The 26,437-nt window shown below is 45.0% G+C and overlaps 1 protein-coding gene across 4 annotated transcripts in view; it reads left to right on the top strand.

Moving 5' to 3' along the window:
* The window catches only part of RTN4 (reticulon 4), a 47,426-nt gene that overhangs the window by 9,500 nt on the left and 11,489 nt on the right, over positions 1-26,437 (top strand). Inside the window, exons 2-3 of one of the 4 annotated variants that reach the window (XM_013127741.3) lie at positions 8,685-8,741; positions 9,552-11,996. The exons of 1 other annotated variant lie outside the window; for it this stretch is intronic. In XM_013127741.3, the coding sequence (XP_012983195.3) occupies positions 8,685-8,741; positions 9,552-11,996 (2,502 nt within the window). Of the gene's footprint in view, positions 1-8,684; positions 8,742-9,551; positions 11,997-18,477; positions 18,647-22,689; positions 22,727-26,437 lie in introns of those variants that run through there. 2 more of the 4 variants (XM_005144015.4, XM_005144016.4) reach the window with 2 other exon arrangements.

The following is a 26,437-nucleotide window of genomic DNA, read 5'->3' as shown; positions in this document are numbered from 1 at the left end:
CTTGTGTGCTTCTCTATAGCTGCTCAGAAGATGAAATGGCATATACCTTACCTGTGTCCTTGTGCACTCCACAGGATCTGCATCGCTGGCAGCCTGCCTCAAGTGTAACTTCCAAAAGAGAAGTTGCTGCAATTTGGATCATGTAAATACGATATTGGGAAGGAAAAAAAGCCCCCAGTTGAATTAACCTTACTTAATCCAGTTTGCTTATAGATTTCTGCTTAGGCAGTAAGAAAACACTTTGCTTCTTGCTGGAGACTTGTGTTTCCATAAACAGAATATTGAAAGCAGCATTGTCTGAAATGCTTCTTTTGAACTTGTTTTCTTTACTTCAAATAACACAAAAGGGGAAATGTGTGCAGCACAACTTGCTCTGCCCATGGTGTGTGACACCACTTTGTGATAATTGCCATGAAGACCTGGGATGACCTGCAGCTCCCCTTGTTTGTTAATCAAATCTCTTGGATCATTTTATGATCTTAGCTGTCATAAGGGTATCCAGATGTTAAAACCAGCTCCTTTTCACTTCAGTCCTCATCAGTCTCCATCTTCTGCAGCAGGTCCTATGCTCTCCTCAAAGACTTTCAAACAGTTTACAATCCGAGTTCCTAAACTGAGAACTTTTCCTTATAAACTTACTCATAGAACTAAAAAGCAGCTAATTAGTTGCTGTGGCTCTGCAGCCTGACCTAATGGTATGAGAAGATGCTATTAATAGTTACTGTTCTTTAACTTGAATGCCTTCAATATTTGGTGAAATAGCATATTTGGAACAATTGCATCATAAAGGGGGGTGATTTAAATGGAGTTTGTGTAGGCAGCTGCTTTTCTCAGGAAACTCTTGTGAACTTGGGTGCCCTTGTTTCCTACTGCAATAGGAAATCAGGCATCCAAGAACTCGACTCTCCTTGAAGTCATTTAACTTTTAAATCCCCACATATGTTGTTTTTGACACTTTATGCCAAGAGGTAACAATTTACTCATAATAATTTGACATCACTGCACATAGGAGGGGGAAAAACCCAACATGGCATTTCCTCCCTATGGTTATGAAGTGTGAGAGTGCTGCACTGATGCAGCAAAAGCTTTAGAGCGACAGTGCAAAAGCCTTTTGAGCTTTCTGAAGCTCTTTAATCTGTAAAAGAGTCTGACTTCATGGTGATGCTACATATGTGGTTTGCTTAGATAACAGTTTGGGATTAGAAACCAGTTGAGATTAGAAATGCTGCTTGGGGCAGTCTTTGCCGTCGACAGATGAACAACTCAGTGCATTGAAGAAGGAGACAATTTCTCTTTCATATCTGCCCCGGAGGGATTGCTGCAAATACAACTTTCAGGCTGCAGATGAGTCATGTCACAGATGCCATTGCTTTGAGTATTAATTTCAGCTTGTTTTCTTTGGTGTTAAATATTTGTATCACAGGAGACGCCCCTCAGAATCCATGTCCTGTTGTTGTAGGTCTGTAAGATGAAAGCAGCCCCTGTCCTGTTAGTTTGGCATTTTTCTCATGTTCTAAACATGCAAAGGTGAAGTGGATCCTTAAAAACTTTATTCTTGCTCACCAGTGGGGATTTTTGGCTTAAGAATAGCATCCATTCTCCAGCAAGCTAGTCCAGGAAATGTGGGTTTGGTTTCTGAAGACTGAAACTGCCATTTAGCAGCTTAATACAGTCTCCTACCACAGTTTGGGTATCAGGGTGAAGTTAACTCAGTTTATATGCAGAAAATAAAATATTTAGATCTTTTCCTGATTCTAAGCTCATACATAAGAATAAGGAAAGTATCAGAACAATAAACCTCAGAGCAGCCTTACAGTGTTTGAAGGGGGCCTACAAGGATGCTGGAGAGAGTCTCTTCATCAGAGACTGGAGTGATAGGACAAGGGGTGATGGGTTCAGACTGAAACAGAGGAAGTTCAGGTTAGATATAAGGAAGATGTTCCTTACTGTGAGGGTGCTGAAGCGCTGACACAGGGTGCCAAAAGAAGTAGTAAATGTGCTGTCCCTGGCAGTGTTCAAGGCCAGGTTGAACAGAGCCTTGGGTAATACGGTCTGGTGTGAGGTGTCCCTGCCCATGGCAGGGGGTTGGAACTGGATGGTCTTAAGGTCCTTTCCAACCCTAACTATTCTATGTTTGTATGATAAACCTGATGTACCACAGACCTGCTGCTCGTACATGGAAAGAGTCACACATGAGAGCAGATGGGAGGATCCATCAGTTATCCACAATACAGCGATGAGGGATAGAACATGTTCTTGCCGAGTTCCTGTTTTCAGTGATGAGACTTCAGTCCTCTGCTTTCTGTTGGCAAGTCTGTTTTGGGGGCGGAAAGGCAGTTTTTCCATAAATTGCTTTTTTTGGAGTTGTCAGTTTACTACTTCTTCATTTAAACATTCTCTCTTTCTCCAGAGATCTTTGCAGCTCACTTCATTTTTCTTTCTTGTCTGGGAAATCTCCAGTTTTCTGCTTTTTCTCTAAAGCTTTGATATCAGAGTTTGATGCTGGTAATATCTTGTAGCAACAGCAGTTTGTGGATGATGAGCAAAAGTTAATATGAGAGTTTAAAGAGACACCTCTTTGTCTTCTTGTTGTCAGGGTTTTTGTTTTTAAACAAAACTGAAATCTCTTGGTGGAGCTGAAGGTTTAGATGAAAACAAACCACAAAGTTTTAAAGTATGAGAGTTTGTGCTAGTCATAGAACAGTTTGGGTTGGAAAGGACCTTAAGATCATCCAGTTCCAACCCCCTGCCATGGGCAGGGACACCTCACACTAAACCATGGCACCCAAGGCTCTGTCCAACCTGGCCTTGAACACTGCCAGGGATGGAGCATTCACAACCTCCCTGGGCAACCCATTCCAGTGCCTCAGCACCCTCACAGGAAAGAATTTCTTCCTTATATCCAGTCTGAACTTCTCTTGTTTCAGTTTGAACCCATTACCCCTTGTCCTGTCACTACAGTCCCTGATGAAGAGTTCCTCCCCAGCATCCCTGTAGCCCCTTCAGACACTGGAAGCTGCTCTGAGGTCTCCATGCAGCTTCTCTTCTCCAGGCTGAACAGCCCCAACTTTCTCAGCCTGTACAGGGTTGTTTGTGGGTGACCCCTTAGTTTTTTCAGGGAATATTTAATTTACAATATCCAAGGTAAAACTTGCAGAACACTTTTGGTTAAAAATGGGAATTAAGTCAGAATGAATCACTTTGTGCATCACTTTGTTCTGCTGTTCCATGAATGCTTTTCCTTTCGCAATAGGGGGATATGTTCCTATACATGGGTATTAAGATAAAAAGCTAGAGGAGTGTGTGTGCTAATGAGCAAATCTGAACTCTCTCTTGTCAGGCAAGCAGCAGTCATGCAGCATTGGTCTGGTGAAGTGTGGGTGCATATGTCTGAACACAGTATTGGTGATTTACTGCATGCAGCAGCATCACCTCGGCAAGGTTGAGTCTGTCCATAGACTTCTCTTTAATAACCATGGATTGGATTACTCCAGTAACTAAGGGATCCCTAACTAATACAAAGTAACACCATTCCCACATAGGAGCTCTCCTGACTGTAATGCTGAAGGCAGGTTACTAACCTGCACCATTATGTGTTTTTGGCAGATCATATTTGGAGTAAGGCCTGTTTTCTCCTGGAGATTCAGTATTCATTTTGAACTTCCATTCTTCTGTGTTTCACGAAACAGAATGTGTCTTCTGGTGGAAACAGAAATTGAATAGATCATCTTGCATCAGTTCTTATTTGTAGATGCAGAAGGCTGCTTTCTGTCTGTTCTCTTTGTATCCTTGGGTGAAGCTCTACTGTAGCAAGGGCCTGCTTTGTAGGTCAAGAAGGGAGTTTTGAATATGCACCTTTACTAAACAATAATCTGACTTAGATTATATATTGTGAAATTTCACTTGATTCTAGTAGTGGTGTCCTACTTGTTTGCATCACCTGCTTTCTGCCATTGGCAGGCAAATAGGAAAAGCCTCTCTCAGTGATCTGATCTCCTCACCTTTTACAAATGAAGTTTTTCCACTATGTGCAATACTCTATTACCAAATTTACTACAGTTATCAGCTGTTCCTGGTGCTACCTTTGAGCAGTGGGTGGGAAGAGGCAGTGGTTCTCTGGAGTTGTGCAGTGCTGGCTGATGTGGTTTGCACACTCCTTAGGGTCTGCCTTTGAGCCTGGGCAGTCTTGCTCTGTGCCAGGCAGCATCTGAGAGATGCTGTGTTTAATTCCTCTCATTTATCAAAGCACCACGGAAGGGTTTCTGGTTCTCAAAGGTTTCTCCCTCCAACATTGAAGGTGAAGGTTCTTCAGTGCAAATATCACTGCTGGCAAATGCTGCATTCCTTTCACCTTATTTGAATTGGCCTGAAGGGGAATGGTTGGTTCAGTTGGCACTCACACAGATATGGGAGTTGTGCAGGTCCTTCTCTGTTCTCCCACCTTGCCTGGAGGGGTTGTACAGGGCCCACAGCAGGAAAAAGTCCTTGTATCTTCTTCCTTTCAGCAGGGAAAATGCCATTGAATGGTGGGTGGAGGGAAGGTGGGTGGTTCTCCTTGGCTGGTTAGGAAATGCTGCTTTATGTAATCTCTGCTCACACTCCAGCTATGTGTGGAAAATAAAGCTTGGGTGTGGGCATAATATCCTTCCATTAAGAGAACCTGGGAATCCAGTGACTAGCACAGCCATTGTGTGTTGATGTGTTGAGTAAATGGAAGCCAAACCTGAGGCAGAGCTTCTGCATTGTGCTGTCCTAATGAAGCACTGGAACATCAGTGCCCATGCTCATAAAACCAGCGTTCCTCACCAGAAACTGAGTCTTCTCTCTCTCTGGGGCTGGGAAATACTCAAAAGTAAGTCTGGAATCTTTGGTAGAGGTTGCAGTTAGTCTTTGGGCACCAAATGTACTACATCTTAAGGGATTTGTTGTGCGTTTTCTCTTTGCCACCTTACCCCAGTGGACTCCTTTCTTTGCCCATCTTTTATTTCTATGTTCTCAGTACCTCCACTCCATTGAGTTGTTCTTGGTTTCCCTGTGAGATCCCTTTCTTCTGGGCTGCCAGAGGTCTCTGTTTTCATGCTGCACAGTCTGCTTTTGTCAGGTCTATGCTGCTTTCTCTCTCCTGTGCTCCAAAGCAGAGACCCAGACCCCTTCCAATGAATGAAGTCTATGCTGCTATACCATGGCACAGAGCAGGTGAGAGCCTGGGGTGTCAGGGAAGGTGCAGGCTGAGGAGCAGTCTTTGTTACCAGCTTCAGGATGAATTGCCACAGCACAGGGCCCTGGAGGCTTTGGATGTGATCTCTGTGTGTGTGTGTATGTGTAGTGCCACAGGTGAGGTGATGGATTGACATTGGCTCAAGCATGGAGTATGTGGACACCACTGCTCTGTTGAAACAAGTGAGTAGGTATTTTGGCTACATCAGCATTCAGTACACACAGAGGGACACAGTCCTGTGTGTGCTTTCTTGGTCCATCTAGGCATAATGCTGAGGGAAAAGGAGAGTGTACAGCTGCTTGATTCAAACTCCAAGGCTCAGGAAAGACCTTAAAACAGTTTCCAAGTGCCTAGAGGGGCTTGGGACAAGGGATGTAGGGACAGGCCAAGGGGAATGGCTTGAACCTGCCAGAAGAGGGGAGACTGAGCTGAGCTCTGAGGCAGAAGCTGTTCCCTGGGAGGGTGCTGAGGCGCTGGCACAGGGTGCCCAGAGAAGCTGTGGCAAGGCCAGGTTGGACACAGGGGCTTGGAGCAGCTGCTCCAGTGGAAGGGGTCCCTGCCCGTGGCAGGGGTTGCAGCTGGATGCGCCTTAAGGACCTTTCCAATACAAACCAGTCTGGGATTCTAAGGCCCAAAGCCTAAAGCTCAGCAATAGTCCTGGATGTACCAGACACACCAGAAACTGAAGTAAAAACTCTAATGTTACTGCTGAAAGCATCATTTGAGGAAAGCCGAGCAGCAATTTGGAGCGGTTAGTCCCAAGCTGAGCTCTCACTGAAGCCCCTCATGTCACTCCACACCAGTCTAACCTGGGGCTATGGGCCCCTTGTGAGCAGCCTGCTTGTGGAGGGGATCCCCATGAGCAGGGTATGGGGACTTGAGCATCCCCTGCAATGAAGGGTGTGCAGTGACACTTGGCAGTGTGCGGATGAGCACAGCAGTCCTGGGACCTGGTGTCACACACTGATCGGTTGTCCTCCAGTGTGGGTTTTGTCCTTAAAAGCTTTCACCACCACTGAGCTGTAGCACTGCTTTAATGGGTTCTAAATTTGGAATTGAGGTTTCTCTCTGGGTGGTCCTTAATAGGAAAATGTCATTTCTGGAGAACTGAACAGAAATCCTTTGGGCCCAGCAGGACTTGAGGAAGCTCCTAAATTCCAAGTCCTATGCTCCTGCTTTATTACTCTGTTTTCTTCTATCTTGCCATATTTTGTGGATTATAAACATCACTTGGAATAACAATTAGGTTGGATATAAGGAGGAAATTCTTTCCTGTAGGATGCTGAGGCACTGGAATGGGTTGCCCAGGGAGGTTGTGAATGCTCCATCCCTGGCAGTGTTCAAGGCCAGGTTGGATGAAGCCTTGGATGCCATGGTTTAGTGTGAGGGGGTTGGAACTGGATGATCTTAAGGTCCTTTCCAACCCTAACTGTTCTGTGATTCTAACAATGTTCTGTGAAACAAAACTAAGTGGGTGTATATTGGGACAGGAAAAGTAGGTTGTGAGGAGACTTGATGTTTTGGGAAACTCCTGGTGGGATTGAATCAAGCCTGACAGGTGATGAGTATGGTGAAGGGGCATTGCTTTTGCAAAGAGGCATGGGTTGTGCTGTGTGTGCTGCTGGCTCTGCCAAGTTCTTCACTTCTTGCATCTTGTAGAATCAATTGCTTCCAGTTTTCTTTGGTTTTAAGAATAGGAAGTTCTTTTTTGGTGCTTGATTTTTGCCCATGCAAACATCAAAACTGAAGATTATTGATGTCTGTAGTAGACATTCAAAATCTAATTGAAATGCTTTAATACAGTTCTGCACGCTGCTAATACAATTGATGTCAATTGCAAATAGGCTTTAACAGGCTTAATTTGAAAACTTTGTGCATTCTTCAGAATGAAATGCATTTACCCAAATATTACTGGGTTTACATTAACTTAATGCCAATAGGCCATGATGGACCTGCAAAAAACACTGCTGCTGATGCCAAAATGCAGAGGAGGGCTGGTTTTGGTTTGTGTGGTTCCTAATGATGGCTGCTATTGCTGCTTCTGGAGGGGCTTTTCATCAAATGCTTTATTCAGCACAGTAAAATATCATATTTGTATGCTTTTACTCTAAGCTCTAAGATTGTTGAGCTTCTCACCACGGTGCAGTAGTGAAGGAGGGTGGTGACTTCCTTGGCTTAGGAGTGTGGCCTTCCTTATGTTTACTTAGTTCTTTGAGTGGAAATTGGAGAGCTGGGAATGTCGTGTGAAATGTTAGGGGTAAAACAAATACAGCAAAGCAAAGTATGCTCCTGGGCTTATGCTAAAGAAGGCATTAAAGCTAATGCCTTCATTGGGAAGCTTATCTGTGTTGTAACTCCCCCTGTGCTGGGCACTGGGGAGGCTGCACCTGGAATCCTGTGCTCAGTTCTGGGCCCTTCACTGCAAGAGAGACCTTGAGGGGCTGGATGGGGCCAGAGAAGGGCAATGGAGCTGGAGCAGGGCCTGGAGCACAAGAGAGATGGGGAACGGCTGAGGGAGCTGGGGGATTCAGATGGAGAAGAGAAGGCTCAGGGGGGACCTGATGCCTCCCTCCAAGTGCCTGCAGGAGGATGGAGCCAGGAGGGGCTGGGCTCTGCTCCCAAGGAACAAGGGATGGGACAAGAGGAACCGGCCTCAAGCTGCACCAGGGCAGGTTTAGATGGAGCTGAGGAACAATTCCTGCCCCACAGGGTGCTCAGGCATTGGAACAGGCTGCCCAGGGCAGGGCTGCAGGCGCCGGCCCTGCAAGGGTTCACAGCCCATGGAGATGAGGCCTCAGTGCCATGGGTTAGGGGTGGCCTTGGCAGCACTGAGCAATGGTTGGACTGGATGAGCTTAAAGGGCTTTTCCAGCCTCATTGATTCTATGAAAATACTGAAGATCTAACCAAACAGCAAACAGTACAGTCATTTACTGTTCCTGGTTTGATCAGCATCAGCATGCCTGGCCACTGCTCTGGTTTGGGAAGTTTCAAAGCCTTCCTTAGTCACTTCTCACAAAGTTTGGTTGAATCTCCATTTTGCTGCTGTTTTTGCCCAAACTGGTTGGTGTTAGAAACCCCTCTGACAAAGTGAGCTGATGGAGTCATTGTCAATGGCAAGTCAAGTGGTTTTTCTGGTGCTAGAGCTGCTGTAGCTGCTCAGTAGAGTAAATGTTCAGAGAGTGCAAGTAAAGAGTAGCTACTGTGGTGTATCTTACCCTAAGCATGGTCACTGGCTTGAAGGGTGAAGGTCCCTCAGTTGCCTCAGTGAAGATCCCATTGTACATGGAGAAATCTGGGTGTTGTCTTTCCCCAGTTACCCAGCTTGTATCCAGTCCTGTGGTTCTCTGTGGGTGTAGATGGTGGCTATGGATCTGTGTGGCTTCCTGGGAACTGACTCCTTGTGTGCTTTCTCCCCTCTTCAACCTAGCCTTTATTTCTGCTGAGGTTATTTGTTTGTTTTTCAGATGAGACCCTTTTTGCTCTTCCTGCTACATCTGCGCCTCTGATGCACTCCTCTGCAGGCAAGTTCTTTCTGCTCACCTTTGTCTGAATACATCCTGCATTTCTGACCTCATTAACCCATTCCAATTAGTCTGCCTTTACTAAAAGTCAGCATGGGTCCAAGAATAGCCTCCATCACATTGCTCCATCTTGTGACTTTCCAGTTGATCTGTTCAACATTTTAATACACATTCATTTCTTGACATAGTAAATGTTGTGTGGACAAGCCACAGCCATCTGAATTCTTGGACCCTTGATGTAGAAGAGAAGTTGATGTTATTAACAGGTTAACACATCGAAGCCATAGTTGCTTTACTGATTTAGCAGAAAGATTTAATCCATAGTAACTTTCTGCAGTACTTTATGTAAGTGAAATATGTACCTGTAGTATTTTAATGCTTTTTTTGTTAGCTACAGTGCCAAATCCCCACTAAGATGTCAAAAATGGACTTCATGCACATTTGTGCATATGTCTGTGTGCAAGTATTCACACATACCCTCTCTCTGTCTCCCCTTGCCACCTTCCCTCTCTTACTGTGTTAATATTGCCTGCTGTACTTGGATGCTCTGTACTTGTCTGGCATCTTCAGCTTCACTGTGATCTCTGCGCTGCATAGTTGCTGCTTCTCTAGCCTCTTGCATACTTCTCTGCTAGAAGAAGTGAACTAGAATAGCACACTTTAGCCCATGCTTTTAATGGGTAATAGTGTTTATGGTAGAACTTGGAAGAACTCTTAATAACTAACATCGTGTGAACCTGTCATGAACATTTGCATTGACTTTAAAGAGCACTTGCATTCTCTAACTTTCCTTTCTGTCCATGGTCACAGAAAAAGTTCTGGACTTGCAGGAGCAGCCAGGTAGCACTAAATCGCTTGGTCAAGAGGATTTTACTGCAGTCCCGCTTGATACTGCTCCTTCTCTTCCCTCCTTCTCTCCTATCTCAGCTGATCCCTTTAAAGAGCACTCAGCCCTTGATACGCTCTCAGATGGATTACCTGCAAGAAGCACTTGCAAAGAAAATGCAAGTGAGATTTATAAAGAACCTGTGGAAAAGGCAAGAAATCCATTTCTTTCAGAGGGAATTGGAAAAGACATTCAGACATCAGAGATGAAGTCCTCAGAACCCCCATTTGCTAAAGCAGAAGCAGCCATTTTCTCTCAAGCTAAAGAAGAAACACAGCTAGAGGGCCCTAAAGAATTACCTAATCTAGAGAAAATGCCTGCAGAGAAGCTGAAAATGTCTCCAGAAAGTCCTCAAGATTTGTTTGAGAAAAATGAGGATGATTTCTTCTATAACAAAGGCAAATACAGAGCTGGTGATCAGGGTGACAAAGGGGCACAGAAAGAAGACCCTCTGAAGAGGGAAGAATATGCAGACTTCAAACCATTCGAGCCAATATGGGAGCTAAAAAGTGGACTGAGCAGCGTGAAAGAGGATGTTGGAAGTAAGGTTGATGCCAAGCTAGAAAGCAGTTTAGATGACAAATATGGTGTAAGTAAGCTGGATGTGCAGAAGGATTATGAAAGAGACAGCGAAGGCAGCGTGGAAGATCGCTCCTTCCCAAGTACCCCCGAAGCTGTTAAAGAACCTTCACAGACTTACATCACTTGTACTAAATTTGAATCCTCTGTGAGTCCTGATGGTAACAAAGGCAAGTCTCTTTCTCCACTAGAGGAAGGTGCTTCAGAAAATAGAACCGATGATGAGAAAAAGATTGCAGAAATGAAAGCTCAGACAAGCACAGAACAAGGTAATTTTAGCACTAAAGCAGTTGGCAAGCAGGAAGGCCAGGAAGCTGACTATGCTAAACCAGAGAGTATATCAACAGTGCCATCTGACACTGCAGCAAATATGCCTGAAGGTCTTACTCCTGATCTAGTACAAGAAGCATATGAAAGTGAGATGCATGATGCAGCATGTACAAAACTTGCTTATGAAACAAAGATTGATTTAGTTCAAACCTCTGAGTCGGTACAAGAGACTCTGAAACCCGTGACACAACTCTGTCCCTCCTTTGAAGGCTCAGAAGCTGCTCCATCACCAATCTTGCCAGATATTGTTATGGAAGCCCCACTAAGCACTGGGACTGTGGGTGCAGAAACATCTGCTGTGCAGCTTGAAGCTTCCCCATTAGAAACATTTATTCCTACTGCTAATTATGAGAATGTAAAAGAAGAGAGTGAAAAACCTCCCGTGTACCAAGAGGCAGTGAAGGTACCACCGACACAGGCCCAAGAAGCAGAAGAGACATTAGCATTTAAGAAACCTGAGCATGAGAGTAGCACCAGTCCTGAAGATACAGAGACTCCATATATCTCTATTGCATGTGACCTGATTAAGGAAACAAAGGTCTCTGGTGAACCTGCTGCTCCATCCTTTACGGAATACTCAAAGACACCCGTAACAGAATGCATTCCTCAGGATGTGCCTGAAGACAAGGAACTCATTGAAAAACCATCTCCACAGTTTGGGAAGTCTGACCTGTTCAATAGCCAGGTGATACCTGACTTCACAGAGAAAGCAAGTGAAGATTCATCTGTCATCTTAAAGGGTAAACCAGCTGAGAATATTATAACTGATGAGGAATATGAGGAAGAACTGGTGGATTCAGGAGCTGCCACAGGGAAACCTTATCTGGAGTCTTTCCAACCCAAACTGGGCTCTTCCAAAACTGTGGCTGCTCTGCCCTCTGAGCCAACACCTACAAAACCAGCCAAGGTAGAGAAGATTCCTCTTCAGATGGAAGAGCTGAATGCTATGGCTTATCCAGCTGACGTACCTGTTGCTACACAACCAAAAACAGGAGATGACAAAGCTCTCTCACCCATGGAGTCTTCCCCAGTCACAGTGGAAGATGACTTTGTGATGTTAGGTCACCCTAAAACTCCTGAGTTTTTGGCAGAAGCCATTGACAGAGAAGTGATGCGCAAAGATGCAAGTGAAGAGATCAGTAAGGTGATCCAAGGTGAGAAGAGGCAGTTGCCTTGTCCAGAGCTACCCTGTGATCTGTCTGTAAAGAATGTAGACGTAAAAGCTGAGGAAGGTACCAATGCCTTGAAAAAGCCCTTGGAAGCTGTGGACAAAGAAGTGCCTGAAGTATCCAAGATGTCCTTACCGGCCACAGATACCTCACCTTTACCTGCTGAAAAAGAGATAGTCAGTGTAGGAAAACCAGAAGCTTTTGAGAAGGAACCTGAGCGAGAAGCTGCTTCTGTTAAAGACAAGGAAAAACCTACTGCTATATTTTCAGCAAAGCTGAATAAATCTTCAGGTAATCTGTGTGTGCTGTCTTGCAGTTTGCCAGTCTGCTGGTTTTTATAGCTAAGCTTAAGCATGTCATGACTTTAACTGTTTTTAAGTCACTTTCTGTAAACTTCTCTAAGGGTAACAGAATGTTAGTGCCTGCACTTTTACCTTACTCATATTCTGATTGCTTTAGTACTGTTTTTTCTTCTGTTTATCAGGGATGGACTCACTGTCTCCAGTTTTCTCCTTCAGTTCTCCTGCTGGTCTGTTGAGACAGAAATAAGTCACTACTCACTGCAAGCTCTGCTGTGGTGGTCTACAGGCTGGGCGTTAGGTGGCCTTCCAAACTTGCTCTTAATATGGGATAGTAAGCCAGGGATGGTGTTTCAATCTGCTGTGTGTACATGATTTGAAGAGGCATTGCTTTTCATACACAGTTCAGCCATTAGACATGAAACTTAGGAAGATACCCTTGCTGCTACTATATGTGTAGCACACACATCTGGAATCTGGAAGAGAACCTGCACATCTGCTGTTATGGGACTTGCAGCTTGCATTAGATCAAGGCCAGTGGTTTGAAATAAACAGTGCACATGAATGGGTGCCATAGTACTCAGGTTACTAGGAGAGTGGTCTTTGAGAGGTTGAGTATCCTGCAAATGTTAAAATTGGTTCACATGCAGCAGAGATGCTGATTTCCATTTTTCCTTTCAGGTGGGGCTTGCACTTCAGTGTAGGGGATTTTTCTTCTAGTAAAGTGTATTTAGGTAGCAAAAAGTTGAAGGAGAGACAAGTTCATTGTTGTGTTCTCTAAAGTGAACACCTCACGAAACTCCAGCTCTTGTAGCCTAGAGGAGTACTTGCTTTTTGATACCACAGCACTCTGCTGCTACTTGAGTCTTACACCAGAAGCATTCCTGCTAAAAAGCAACTACTGCAGGAAGCACGACTGTTTCGAATAGAAAACCACATATTAGTTTGACTCAGCCATAGTGTATTTGTGCAGTAGCTGCAGTTCACAGTTCATAATATACATTCCTAATGTAGGTAGACTATATCAAACGTGTTTTGGAACACACAGGTGTGTGTTATGGGGAATGTCAGGGTGTTGATGCGCTTGAGATATGGTTTGGAAAATAAGGTAGGAGATGTAATGCTTACATTTAACTTTGCATCATAGTTGCCATTCCTCCTGTCTCGCCTCTTCATACATACAGGTGGGTGGAAAGGACACTTGCCCTTCTCCCTGCTGATGAAATACCAGTGATACCTGCACTGTTCAAATGCTGTGTGTTCTGTGAAGACTTCTCTCCTTGTGCTCAGACTTCCAGCATACAGTGCTGTCTAGAGAACAGCTGCTCTGTATCTAACCCTTCATGTCAAGGGGTTAATTGTTCAGAGATCAGACTACTTAGAAAAATAACATTGCACTTAATATAATAGCTTTTTTCATTGGTTCTTATAATGGGAAGCCTTGCAGGGGTGTCTTAAATCATTGCATGGATGTAGCAGCCTGGGGGTGGCAAATCACTGCTTTGGGTCTGAGGAGGACACAGCTGCTGCTCTTCTGTCTGTGGGAGGCTGCCAGAGAAGCTGCACATGAACCCATTTCCCACAGCAGGAGAGGAGAGACTTGAAGGGGGTCTTCCCTCTCCCATCTAGTGGCACAGAGCTGGGACAGGCACGGTGCTGGCCTGGGTGAATGGGAAACTGAGGCACTGTCTGCAGTCTGTCAGTGCTGGAATCACTTTAAAGCAGCTGCAGTTTTAATTCTCGATGTGTTGTGTTGTTTGGGAAGGAAAACTGTTGTTTGTGGAGGCACATTTTCTTAAAGCCAAAGAGATGGGAATACTAACCCCAAACCAGGGCCCATTTGTCCTAGGTTTTTGTCCCTACTTTGTGCTGTTGACTTTTTGTGCTCACTTCTGCTGTATTCTATAATACAGAACAGGACTTCTGAGACCTGCCTGAAGAGTGTAATGACAAGCCATGAACAAAACCAGTTGTCTGCTTTTCCTGCCACACTACTTAAGCACAAAGTAGCATCGAAAAACTTAATGCATACACTGGTCTTTCACTCTCTGAAAAGAGGGATAATTCATCACAAGGCCAAGAAGTGGATCTGTGTGTGTATTTGCTCATCTGAGTCTTATCTTTACTCTGTGTGTGTGTGGGGGGGGTGGTTTACGTTTTTCTCTCATTCCATCTGTGGAACTGAAACAGATCTTCCTGTGCCTTAAGACTTCTGGAATCAGTTGGCTTGATGTATGTATGGTGCTTGTTAAAACATTACTCTCAGCTGCCTTACAGCTGCACTTAAATGAAGGTTCTTGAATGCTTACTTAACAGTGCTATTTTGATCGCTGATGTGAGTGCAAGAGTGCCTGTGTGTATCTGAAGGTGTAACTTCCACCAATCCCAGTGAACTGCAGGGAGCTAAAACCTCTAAAGGGGTTGCACATTGTGTGTTTTAAAACTCCAGCACTCCGATAAAGCAAATCTAAATCGTTGAGCAGCTGCCTGGGTTAGAAGGAGGTCTGTTGAATGCAGACCCTTGAGTGATCTGTTTTGCAGTGGTATCAAGACAACAGGCACCTTGTACTTCATAGCTGCACAAATGTGAAAACCAAGCCAACCAAAGCAAAGTCAGAACTGTGGTTAACTGTCAAGAAACCCCTCTCCTTGTAAGAAACTCCTATTTATAACAGTTTAACAGCAAATACCCCTCTGCTGCACCACCGTCAATTCCCACTGTCATGGGTATAGTGATGCTTTTTACCCCCTTCCCTTTCTCAGTACATGCTGTATTTGGCTTCCAGGCAGATAATCCTGCTGCTTCACCCTCACCACACATTTCTGAGCTCCATAAGAATACCCCAGATTAAGATGTGACTTCAGAGCTGATGTTTCAGCTGACCTGTGCCACGGCTTCTGCCAGGGCTTGTGCTGGTACCAATACAGTGCAGCAGGGAGTTGTGTGCTAAGGGGTGCTCATAAAAGGGCTTTGATGCCATCTAGTGTTTGTAGATGGAGTGTAACTCGAGTATCCCCTGCCTGCCAGGGGATTGCATCTGCGTTTTGAGAACCTCCGAGTATTGAAACCGGTTCAGTATTCTTAGGACTGAAAACTAAATACACATCAGAGCCTTTCTGTTGCACAGACTTTCTTCACTGATAATGCATTACTTTTGCATAGACACCATTAATTCTTCCAGATAGGCTAGAAAACCAGGCTTTTCATGAACCTGGCTGTGAGGCTTTCATGTTATTGAATAATAATACTAAGATTAAATCTATAGATTGTAGAACCTTCCCCAAAATCGAAACCTCTGACCATGACAGAAAGTTGGGTACCAAAATGTAACCACATTACCAGTATAACTCTTGCTGTGTTCACCTGGAGCATTACAATGACCTTTGAGAATGATGCTGAGATCTTTCCCACCAAGGCTCTCAGTTTGACAGGATACCCTGGTTTCATGGTGGTTTTGAACAACAGGCTCTGTATACTTTCATTTTAGATTAAATTTATGGGTTGACAGGTCTCTTGTTTTCACATATGCTACAGAGCGCTCTGTAACTGAATGACAGGAATGCAGCTAGTTACTAATATCTTACACTGCCTGGATTGTCTTGAGAGGGCAAATTCAGAGGTGAATTCCAAGTGGGAATGTGCTTTGGGAAGGTGGCTGCGTGGTACTAATGATGGAGCTTTTCTTTCTAGTCCTGAAATGTGGGGGCAGAAGTAAAAACACTTCCTGTGATTCTGTAAGAGCAAACCAGGTCATTGCAGGTATGTGAAGCTTGAAAGAAGTTAGAAACCCTTACACCATGTGGTTATTTACTGTTAGTTTCTGTATTTGTAGTTAGTTGAATAGAGCCATTCCCAGATGGGAAGGGTTTGGTTTTAGTTGGTTTTCACTGAGGGGCAAAATACCTTTGAATGCCTCTGGAATTCCTTTCAGGAGCAGATTACTTGTAAAATACCCCAGAACTCAACCTAAAATCTTGATTTAATTTGTTCTGTTTTCAGTCTTAGATTCATTGATGGTTTAGGTCTTCTCTTCTGCTACCAGGTCAATACTGACAGCTAGAGACTTCTATTCCAGAGAGAAGAGTTTGCAGAGGAGTAGGAGAAACAAGGAAGAACCCAAACCCAACCCTGAGACCTATTTTGCTGAAGGGAAGACCTGCTGTGTTTTAGTAGAGCTCTTGTGGCCTGTTGAGAGGCAAAGGCACACATAGCTAAGCCAAGGCCACTGACAAAGCAAGGCCTTTGGGAAGTCATTTGCAGAGTGGGAGATTTAGGGTGGTAAGCTTCCAGCTGAGGCACAGTTAGGTGGCCAGCATTGAATGAGCCTTCAGGCAAGAGCAGAGTTAGGTGATCATCCACTGTAGGAAGCTGGGAGCACTCTGCAGTGCAGAAATGCTGCTGTACATCTGCTCAGGGTGATTTAATATCTATGTAGTGAGTACAGTACTCACCCTGCAGGCAGGCAGCCCTTTGGATGGAGGTGCATTCCATAGAAGAACATGGTTAGAACTGATTGTGTCTGTTTTAGCTGTCTGGGTGAGTTGATAAAGCCATCTTGTACATAGCCTGTTAGTTGGATAGGCTTTGTGTAAACGGTGGTGTAGAAACAGGCATGCAACTTCCCTAACGAAACAAGAAAGCTTATACAGCAGTTTGTTGACACTGCTGGTGCTTTGTTTAAAGAGGAGGGAGTAGAGAGTGTAGAATAGGGCGTAAGTGCCTGCAATAAGAGGTGTGAGTATGGAGGGATCCAAACTTAGTTTTAGGCATTGTTTGCATGGAGTGGGAAGAGAGGACACAGTAAAGAGGAGGATCTTGAGGGTAGGGAGAAACTCCTGTGGATGGAGTTAGTGGTTCATGTAAGATGCAAGGAGAATGTTCTCAAGTAAGGAGAACGGGGTCTGGTAATGCAGTTGGTTGCATGTTCATGTTCTGGGTGCTGCCGATTTGCTGTGGATACAACAAAACATCTGCTCAGGAATGTGTTGCATAAATGGACTATTTTAAGTATGGAATACAAGGACTATGAAGAAGCAGTGAAGAGACTGTAATTGTGTATTGGGTAATGAGCAGAAAGAGCTTTCTGAAAGCATCAGGTTTCTGGCTATTTTAGTGACAATGCAGTCATCCAGACAAATGTGAGGGGAGAACAACAGATTTTGGTGCTTTCCAGTTGATCTTAAGAATTTCAGCTCAAAGACAAGCACATTTTCAAATGTGTTCTGTACTTGCATAGTGCAACTCTTCACTTTTTCTTGCACTGTTTGCACTTACACTTCCCATTTCCCTCCTATAGTGTATGCTTTGATTTACCTGTTGAACCTGTGAATGAAATGTAAGTTATGGTATGTTGAAAATGTATGTAACTGCTTTTGCTGTCAAAGGAGGCCTTAAATCTATGCAGCAGTTGAAGCAATAGGGTTTTCAGGTAGCTTTGTATCTTTACATAGGGATTGTCTGTTCTACTGTGTAAGTATGGAATCAGTCTCTCCATCCCAGCCACCTCCATCACATCTTTAAGAGGCTTTGGAGCAGTGCTGGGGAGTTTTTAGCATTGTATTGTCAGCCCCAGACCTTAAGAACAGACTCCAAGCCAGAGAAATAGTCAGATTCTTTTCAGCAGGGGTGGAAAACAGAAGGACATCGTTCTTACAGCTCTTCTCTTTCAGCTTGAGCTTCTGGTTTAGGCTTGTCTCATGCCTGTATGTTGCTCTCTATACATTAGTAGTGTAAACTTTCAGGTTCTCATTTTCATTTAAACGAAGGGAACATTTACTTGTTACTTCTGCAGCAGGCAGCAAAGGGTAAACTAAAAAGGGGAAGGTGTTTGGTTGTAGGAACTGTGTAAAGGGTTAGATAACTGTTCTCAAGCCTCCATTTAATGAATACATGTGTCTGAGTGCTTCGTAAGGACTAAAGATACCAGCAAAATGACTCCTTATGTGCTTCCCCAGCCTCTTGCTTTTGTTACAGGCACAGAAAGGGTCCTATTCTGTCCTCCTTCAAGCCCTTTTCATTTAAAGGGAGAGGTGTGTTACAAAGAGGTCTCTGTTCCCTTGCAGACAGTCGGGCGTTTGTTGAAGGAAGCAAGGGAAGACGTACACCGAGGAGGTCTGTAACGGGGTTTAACCACTGCTTGAAAAGCAATGTGTTTAAAGCCTGCCTGGTGGCTACTTTTAGCTCCACTCTGAAAAGCTTCTTAGGGCAGTGTTTTGTTAGCCTGTACTGAGCCTGTCCATGGCATGGGCACTGCAACAACCCCGCAGACGGGTGTTGTGCAGGCAGAATCCATCTCCCTCCATACCGGTTCCCTTCTCCCTCCGCCTCACGTCTCTCCCAGCTCCGTGAGCACGCAGGGAAGCAGCAAATGGCTGCACAGGGCCGGGATTGCATTGGAGCATGAGGAGCCTGGAGAGAGCTCGCACTGCGTCAGTCGTGCTCCACACCCCGTCAGCTGACCGGCCTCCTGCAGCACCAGTGCAGCCGCGCACTGCAGACGCGCAAGCCCATGCTTCCCATCCCGGGCTGCGGATCCCATCTCCTGCAGCTGCCCTCTTGGAATGCATAATTGATAACCACAGCTGGAGGGTAGAGCCTTTGTGGAGCGATGGACAGCCAGCTGAGCAGCTGGAAGGACAAGGGTATTTCTTTCACCTTCCTTCTCTTTCATTTTGTAACGCTAAAGATGCTGTGGGTTGTTGTTAGGGTTTGTGGCATGCGTGTGATTGTGAAATGTATCTGAGGGGGGAAGATTGTGCTGTTTGCAGAGGAAAAAGCTGTGGGTTAAGATGGGTAAATATGAGCAATGCAGAAGGATAAATTATTTATGTAGGTGAAATAGCTTGTGTGACACTGCAGATCTTTTTCAGCCCTACAGTGTATTAAAGCAGGGCTTGTTTCCATTCGCACTGCACAAATAGCAGCGTAGCCTCAATTTACTTGATGTTCCTTTGAAATCCCTAGATTATTAATGTCTTTACAATGCTAGCTGTTAGCCTGAAAGAATATGGTGCCTGCAGTTCGTGTGGTTTCATTATTTTATGAGGAGAGATCTTATGCGGACTAGAGCAGGGTGGGGGTATGGGGTTTTCTGTTTAATACTGGTCTGAACCTACCCTTAATCACATTTGCTGTGGATTTTTCCTAATTCTATTGGATTTTAGGTAAAACTGAGTCTGATTTTTTCAGAACTGGCAGCCATAATGTGGAATTGGTTTAGGTAAATAAGTAGCTAACCTTAAACGAATGTGGTTCTGACCTTTGTTCCTGGAGCCGCCAATGGGAGATGGCGGGTGTAAATCTCTGTGGATCATTACATTAGTGCTCAGTGTGTAAGGGTTTAAGCCTGATCTGAATATGTGATCATTGTATTTTATCAGCAAGACAAGCTCTAAAAGATCTTGAATCATCTCCGGCTGCTTAAATATCTCTTAAAGGGCCCTGTTGTGCTTATTCCATGTGAAATTTTCCTCTTCTTTTATAGCTATTGATCCAAATCTATGGTTATTTTCCCCTTGGACAGAATTGCCGGCTCCCTAGAATCCATGGAATGCTCAATCAGAACCTAAATATGCAGCAAAAAAGCCCTGCAGGGGAAAAAACCTTTACCCTTCTGCAAAACAGTTTCTTGAAATGCTAATCTTTAATGCAAGGGCTGTGAAATATTAGGAAGAGGATATTGTGCAGTGTTTAGCAATGGGATCTGGATGTGTCACTGGGTTAAACACTCAGCAGTGCTTATGTCAGGCCTGAAATTCCTGGGGTTGGGAAAAAAAAGAGAAGGGAAAAAAAAGGGATGGGAGGGATGATCAGAAGGATTCTGTCAAAATCTAAAGGGAAGTTTCCTTTGGGTATTCCGGCCCAATTCTCAGGCTGTGTTTTCCAATCCGAGGGCTGGTGGTGGCCTGTGCCTCGCTGTGACTGAAAGCAGACATTTCTGAGCCTGGAATTAGAGGCTTTGGGAATAATGGAGTCTTCCCTGGTTTAAAATGAATGGATTACCAGTGATGAGCACGCCTGCATGGCACGCATAGGGGTAATACGCTAAGCAGAGCAAGGTGTGCCAGTACCGGGGGTCTGTGCTCTTGGCTGCTGTGCAGAGTGTGGACCTGACTGGTGTGTACTGGAGCTGTCATCACATGAACAAAGCAAACCTAAACCAGTCTTTGTATATATGTTGTGCTGGTAAAACTGCTTCAAGCAGTTTTCAGTTCCTCTTTCCTCGCTTCATTCTTATGTACTGGCATCCCCTTAGGTGGAGGAAGCTGGTTCAGTGCCTGTTCTCCCTCCAACAAGTCCCTGCTGCCTTAGGTTTAACTTGCAGAGGTAGGGTCTAAAAGCAAATGGAAGCAGAGCTAAAGAAGGTGGTTTTCTGGGGAAGCAAAAGAGCCTGGTTCTTCTTTTGCAACCATTCTTGCAGCCTGGTTTGCTGTGGTTTGTGGTAGCATTTGTTTATGAGACGAAGATGCCTTATTTCATGTGTTGTTCCTTTGTTAGGTCAGGCTCCAGTGGCATGGAAGATGATGGGTAAAGTTCAGGGACTGATTACACTGTTCAGTTCGCCCCAAAATAAATATAGAAGCAAATATTGCAACATGCTTCTCACATGCTAAAAAATAACCTTCAGAAAATGCTATGATCAAATCTAAAGCCAGTGAAGGGCCAAAGGGATGGCCCTAGTTAGACCTTCCAGCTAAAGCACCACTTTCTAATTAATATAACCCTAAGCCTGGTTTTGCTGTGTGTGTTTCTTGTGCTGACAGCCATAGAATCTGAGGAATTGGCATAATGAAAGGGGTACAACCTGTGGTATTGATTTAATACCTGTTATTTGACATATTGATCCGTCTAGCCAGGCAGGATGAAATAGGTTTACCCTGGGATGACATGGCTTTTATTTTTAGCATTTTTAAAGACAGGTCTCTGTGGACAAATTGGTACTAAAATGTGTCTTTTTTATTCACTATTTCAATGAATTGTCAGGTTTTAATGAGTGATTAATACTAATGGCAGGATGAACAGCACAGCTGTACACCCAGGCTATCCCAGGATGGCTGTTATGTATATTAATGTGCTGAAAATCTGTCTGAATTCTGGTTCGGATTAGTTAAATAGAGGAAAAGGTTGCATTATTATGAGTAGCCAAGGCTTTGGAATGATTTTCCCCATTTATGCATTGTGCATACATGCACGGGTGTATGATTTAAGTAGAAACTGAAAGAAAACTACAGTTTTGGCTTACTAGTAATTTATAGTTATTTATAGGTACATCAATGTATTGATATATAGGTAGTATTTGTATCTGGGGGAGACAATCTGGTAGTGGGGGACTTTGTTTTCATCCTAGCATGTCCTTGGGAAATCCGTATCACTTTTCCTTGCCATGGACTGCAGGGCAGAATGTGCCAGCTCTGGAACGTGTGCGATGCAGACTTGTTTTCTGGCCCTTGGGCTCCGGTTAGACCAGCCCATCATTCCCACTGGCCGTGCCATCCCTGTGTAGCATCTGTGCCGAGGACAGGGAGGGCTCTGTTGGTTGAAGTCAGCTCCATGTGCATGGCACCACGTGCGGCTGTGTTACAACCCCCCGGGTTCACCAGGCTGGGATTGTTCTGTTGTTACTGACTGGCAGCGAGGCACTGAACTGGCTCCCAGCACGGCTCATTGGGGTGAAAGGAGGCTGGGATTTGTGGCTCAGGCTTGTGTGCTCCTGCTTAGGATGCTCCATCCTTGGCAGTGTCCAAGGCTGGGTTGGATGAGCCTTGGAGCAGCTGCTCCAGTGGAAGGTGTCCCTGCCCATGGCAGGGGTTGGAACTGGATGAGCTTTAAGGTCCCTTCCATATGAGTCTATGACAACTGTGATTTTTAAATGGTTGCTCTGATGTAGAGAAACTGGAAAATGTCAGGCCCCAGCATCCTAATGGTGTTTGTGCTTCACAGGCTGACCACTTGATGGGTTGGTGGCTTCTCTTTGGGGTTGGCTTGGTCTGATTGGTCCGGATCAGGCTGGGCCAGGCTTTGAAAGTGGATCTGCAAGCTTCAGCTCTTGCCTGGTAGATAATCAGTGTAAAAGATCAATGGACATCACTGTCAGGTGTAAATAGGGAGGATTTTTGGTGTAAAGTGGAAAATACTGTGCCCGAAAAGATCAGTGGAAACCCTGAGCATCACTGCAGGTGTAAACAGGCAGTTTATTTAACATAAAGTGCAAAATGCCTCTCTAAACAGAAACCAGCAGGGATTTGTGCTTGGGTGCTGGTTTATTTGTGCTGGTCCGGAGTTAATCAATAAGCCTCCACTGTACTGCGGTGACAGCTGTGACTGTGCACTTTACAGCTGAAAGCTGCCCTTTCTCACCGCTTGTTCGCACAGTGCGGCTGTTGTTAAACCCACCCCCCCTTTCTGGTGCTTCCACGCTCTTTATTCACACAACATGGCCTCCTCCCTGCCTTCCACCCCACCGAGCACCAGTTGTTCCCTATGGGGCAACCTCCCTGCCCTGCCTCACCCCTCACCAGCGGCATCCGGATGGGGCTGAGCTCCGCACGGCCGAGCCGCAGACCCTGCGCTGTCTGCGGCCGCTGCGCCATTGGCGGCGTCCGGCTGGGCTGCGGTTGCGTAGAGGCACCGACCTCTGCGTGCCCTGCAGGAAGCGGAACGGAGCGGGGAGCCCCGGGCTCGGGCTGCTGCATGCGGGCTGCTCAAGATGGAGGCCAGGATGGGTCAGTCCCTTTCCCTTCCTTTTCTCTCCTTGTTATCGGCAGAGCTCGCGTTCCATATGGAGCCGCTCGATCCCTGCCTCGGGAACAGCGAGGGGTGCTTTGGTGCCGCTGTTACTAAAGAGCGTTCTCAAGTTAGACCGATCGAGCCACTTGTTGTCAGTGTCACTGTTCGGTGTTAACTGCCCGTGGAATAGAGAGAAAAGGCTTTAAAATACAATTAAAGCAGCGGTAAAGCTGCCGCGGCACTCGCTTTAAAAGCAAAATGTAATGGGATGAGTTGTGCATGTAAGGCAGGGATGCTAGCAGGGCTATTTTTAGACGTGCCAAGTGACAGTTCGTGCTTACCAAATGTAGGCAGCTGTTCTTGCTTTAGAATAGGCCGGGGGTACTTGCTGTAAATGTAGGGGATTGTAGTTCGGGGGTATAAAATGAGGGTTAAAGCGGCTTCCAGGAGGAAGGAGGCTGCTTGGCACCGGTTGCTGAGAATTGGGGTGTGGGGGGTTGTTTTTGTGCTGTGCTGGTTTTAATCTGCTGTGAATATCTTGTGTTTAAAGCCAGAAAGCTGCTCCTGGTAATGCTTTTAACTCTTCCTTTTCCTTTGGAGAGAGATGCAGATACGTGTTTCTGATCCATTGGGGTTTATAAATCACTTCCATCGCTTATAAATCATTTTCATGGCTCTCTTTAAAACTGCCCCTCTCTTTTTCAGCGTGTCTTGTAACTGTCCCTTGGAGGAATTCACAATGAAACCAGATCCGGGTGTCCTTATGTTGGGGCTGGGTTGGTGCAGAGAGGAGGCACTGAGAAGTGCTTTGTGTGCAGTTTAACTGTGGTCTGGGGGCTCCCGTCTTGGGGGTTTTCTTGCTGTTGGCTTGAGAACAAAAGGCTGAGGATGGGGCACTGGAGGCCATTTGTGGGTGCTTTAACTGCAGCCATTTACATTGATTTCTCCTATCTTGGAAACCAGGATACAGGTGAATGACTCTTCACCTTCCTTACACCTGGGTGCAGGTACAATGCTTCCTGCTTGTAGTAAGTGAGTTCTTGTGAAGCAGTCAGAACCTCAGAGCAGTGGAGAGGCTGCAAAACTGTGTTAGAGAGGAGGGAGTTATCTCAGTTATCCAACTAAAGCTGTCTGCAAACGGAGAGGAGTGGGGCTCATGCCTGCCATGTCACACGATACAGGAGCAGCACCCAAGTATCACCGTATGGATGCTCAAATTGCAGCATTTAAAACTAAATATAGTTTTAGGATTTACAGCAAATACTTGGGAAGAAATGAGGTTTTCAAAGCTTTTTTGCATGATTTAGGAGCACAAAATCCACTCATTTATTCCTTTTTTTGCAGTACTGGTTTTGACACCATCCCCATTCAGTGTTACTGATACATGCAGCTCAATTTAGGTTTAGAGTTTACGGCAATTTTTAGGTCAAGCTCACAGTTTGGTTCATAACCTTCTTTTATCTGCTAAACTTGCTTCATTAAGGTGCACAAAGACACTACTTTGGTGGTTAGAAGCAAAGCCAAGGAAACCAAATAAATGTTACATTAAGGATTATAGCCCATACAAAAGGAATGTTACAATTACTTGATTTTCTTTAATTTGATTATTACAAATTAATATTAAAGAAGAGTTTTCTTGCTTAGAGCTTCATTGGTTTGACAGTGAGAACAGCAGCTCTGTAACATGATGAGAGCCAGCAGGATAACAGGTCAGCAGAGTGCACGGATGGGTTGGGCCTCAGTGTGACAAGGACTTTAGATGGGTGCTGGTGGAGCAGGAGTGTCACCTCCTTGAGCTGGCTGCTCTATCTCTCACCCCATATGTTGGTGGAGTCACATGGGGAAGCACAGCCAGCATCTGATCTGGCTGCTGCTTTGTTTGTATTCTGCTTTCTGAGGGCAGCAGCTGTCAGCAGCAGGCAGAAAACCAGGCAGGCAGTGGGACTGGGGGTGGTGGTGGAGGGCTGGGGCTTGCTCCTCACACAGCAGTTCTGGTTTGTAATAAATAAAGGAGAATGGGGAGGGAAATACCATAAGGGTTATGAGAACAGTTTAATAATTGAAATAAAGTGAAATATAATAATTGTAATGAAAAGCAGATAAAAAAGAGGACTAAAACCCAAGACAGTCAAGTGATGTACAATACAGTTGTTCACCATCCACTGACTGATGCCCATCCCGACCCAAGCAGTGATCCACAGCTCCCAGCCAACTCCCTCAGTTTCTATACTGGCCATGCTGTGCTGTGGTATGGAATACCCCTTTGGCCAGCCCAGGTCAGCTGTCCTGTCTGCTTCCTCCCAGGTTCTTGTGCCCCACTGGCAGAGCATGAGACTGAAAAGTCCTTAATCAGGGTAAGCAACAACTAGAACATCAGTGTGTATCAGCATTATCCTCATCCTAAATCCAAGCAGCACTGTGCCAGCTATGAGGAGAATTGACTTTATCCCAACCAAAACCAGGACAATATGAAAAAAGCAGCTCTGAGTTTCTGACCAGGCTCTCATCTCCCAGCTCCTGCTGCTCAGTACATTTTCCCTAAGGAAATCATTAGGAAAGGACTCCAGCCTCTGAAACACTGAAATTGCACCACAGCCCCAGTGGCATTTTCACATTGTACCTACAAAGGGATTGTGCAGACTTTGCCCTACAGAGGCTACCGAGTATTTAATGCTGGTGCATTACCACATTTTCGTCCTGTAAGCAATAATAGATCTGTTTCATTTACTTATGCAGTCATTCAGAGTAAGAATGTGTTCTGAACTGTGATGTGCTACTTTACAGTGAACTTCGGTGATGTTTAGGGTGAGACGGGATTGCTAACCTTGTGGGGCAGCAGTAATTCACTATAACTTACCTTGAGGTCTGTAGCTAACACATTATTGCTGTTCAGAAGCAGTTTGATGCAGAAGAGGAATTTGTGCTTGTGAGAATGTGGTCAGCTGTGGAAGTAGAAATGATGAAGCAGGAGTTTTTCTGTGCCTGTCCCTATGAAGTGTAAAACCAGAAGAGATGTCCCTGCCTACTTCTGTATTTGTCAATGGGGAGGACGTTTGCCAGAGCTCATGAGTTCAGTGCAGTAATTGACCAGATGGAGCAAACAAATGTGCAGGGTGTGCATTAAACCATTACCTGTGACCTGGGTGAGGGTGTAGTTTAAACAGTGGTGGTAAAAAATGGCACAATATTGTGTGCTCTCAGAAGGGTTGCTTAAGGAACAAGTTAAGATTAGATTGCAGCAGATTTAGCCTGGGTTGAAATTGCAGTGAGATTATTCCCTCTTGATGGCTCAGTCTGTCACCTGTAATCAACACTCCCATAGGAATGCCTTTGGTCAAAAGCAAACAAAATGAACTGTTACTGGGTTTTGAGCAGTGTCTTTGCCTCTACCAGATTTGAAAGATATAATGGCCTAGAGATCTGTTAGCATCTAGCCATTTGTCCTAACAGGGAATTGGACTCAATCTCAGTGAGTGACCCCCACAAAAGACACAAAAACAGAATGAAATGAAGCACAAGCTGCCATGGTTCTGGTGCAGAGTGCAGAACAGTGGCCAAAGAGATTAATTCTGGCATTGCTTAAGGGCAGAGTTGTTCTTAACTTCAGCAATTACATTTGAGGTAATCCTAATAACAATAATCTCAATAATCTGAAGTCCAGTGCTATAAAATAACCTATTCCTAGTTGTCATTTCAGCTCTGGTGTC

Source organism: Melopsittacus undulatus, chromosome 3, assembly GCF_012275295.1.
Source record: "Melopsittacus undulatus isolate bMelUnd1 chromosome 3, bMelUnd1.mat.Z, whole genome shotgun sequence".
NCBI classification, from domain to species: domain Eukaryota; kingdom Metazoa; phylum Chordata; class Aves; order Psittaciformes; family Psittaculidae; genus Melopsittacus; species Melopsittacus undulatus.
This window is presented reverse-complemented; position numbering and strand designations above follow the sequence as displayed.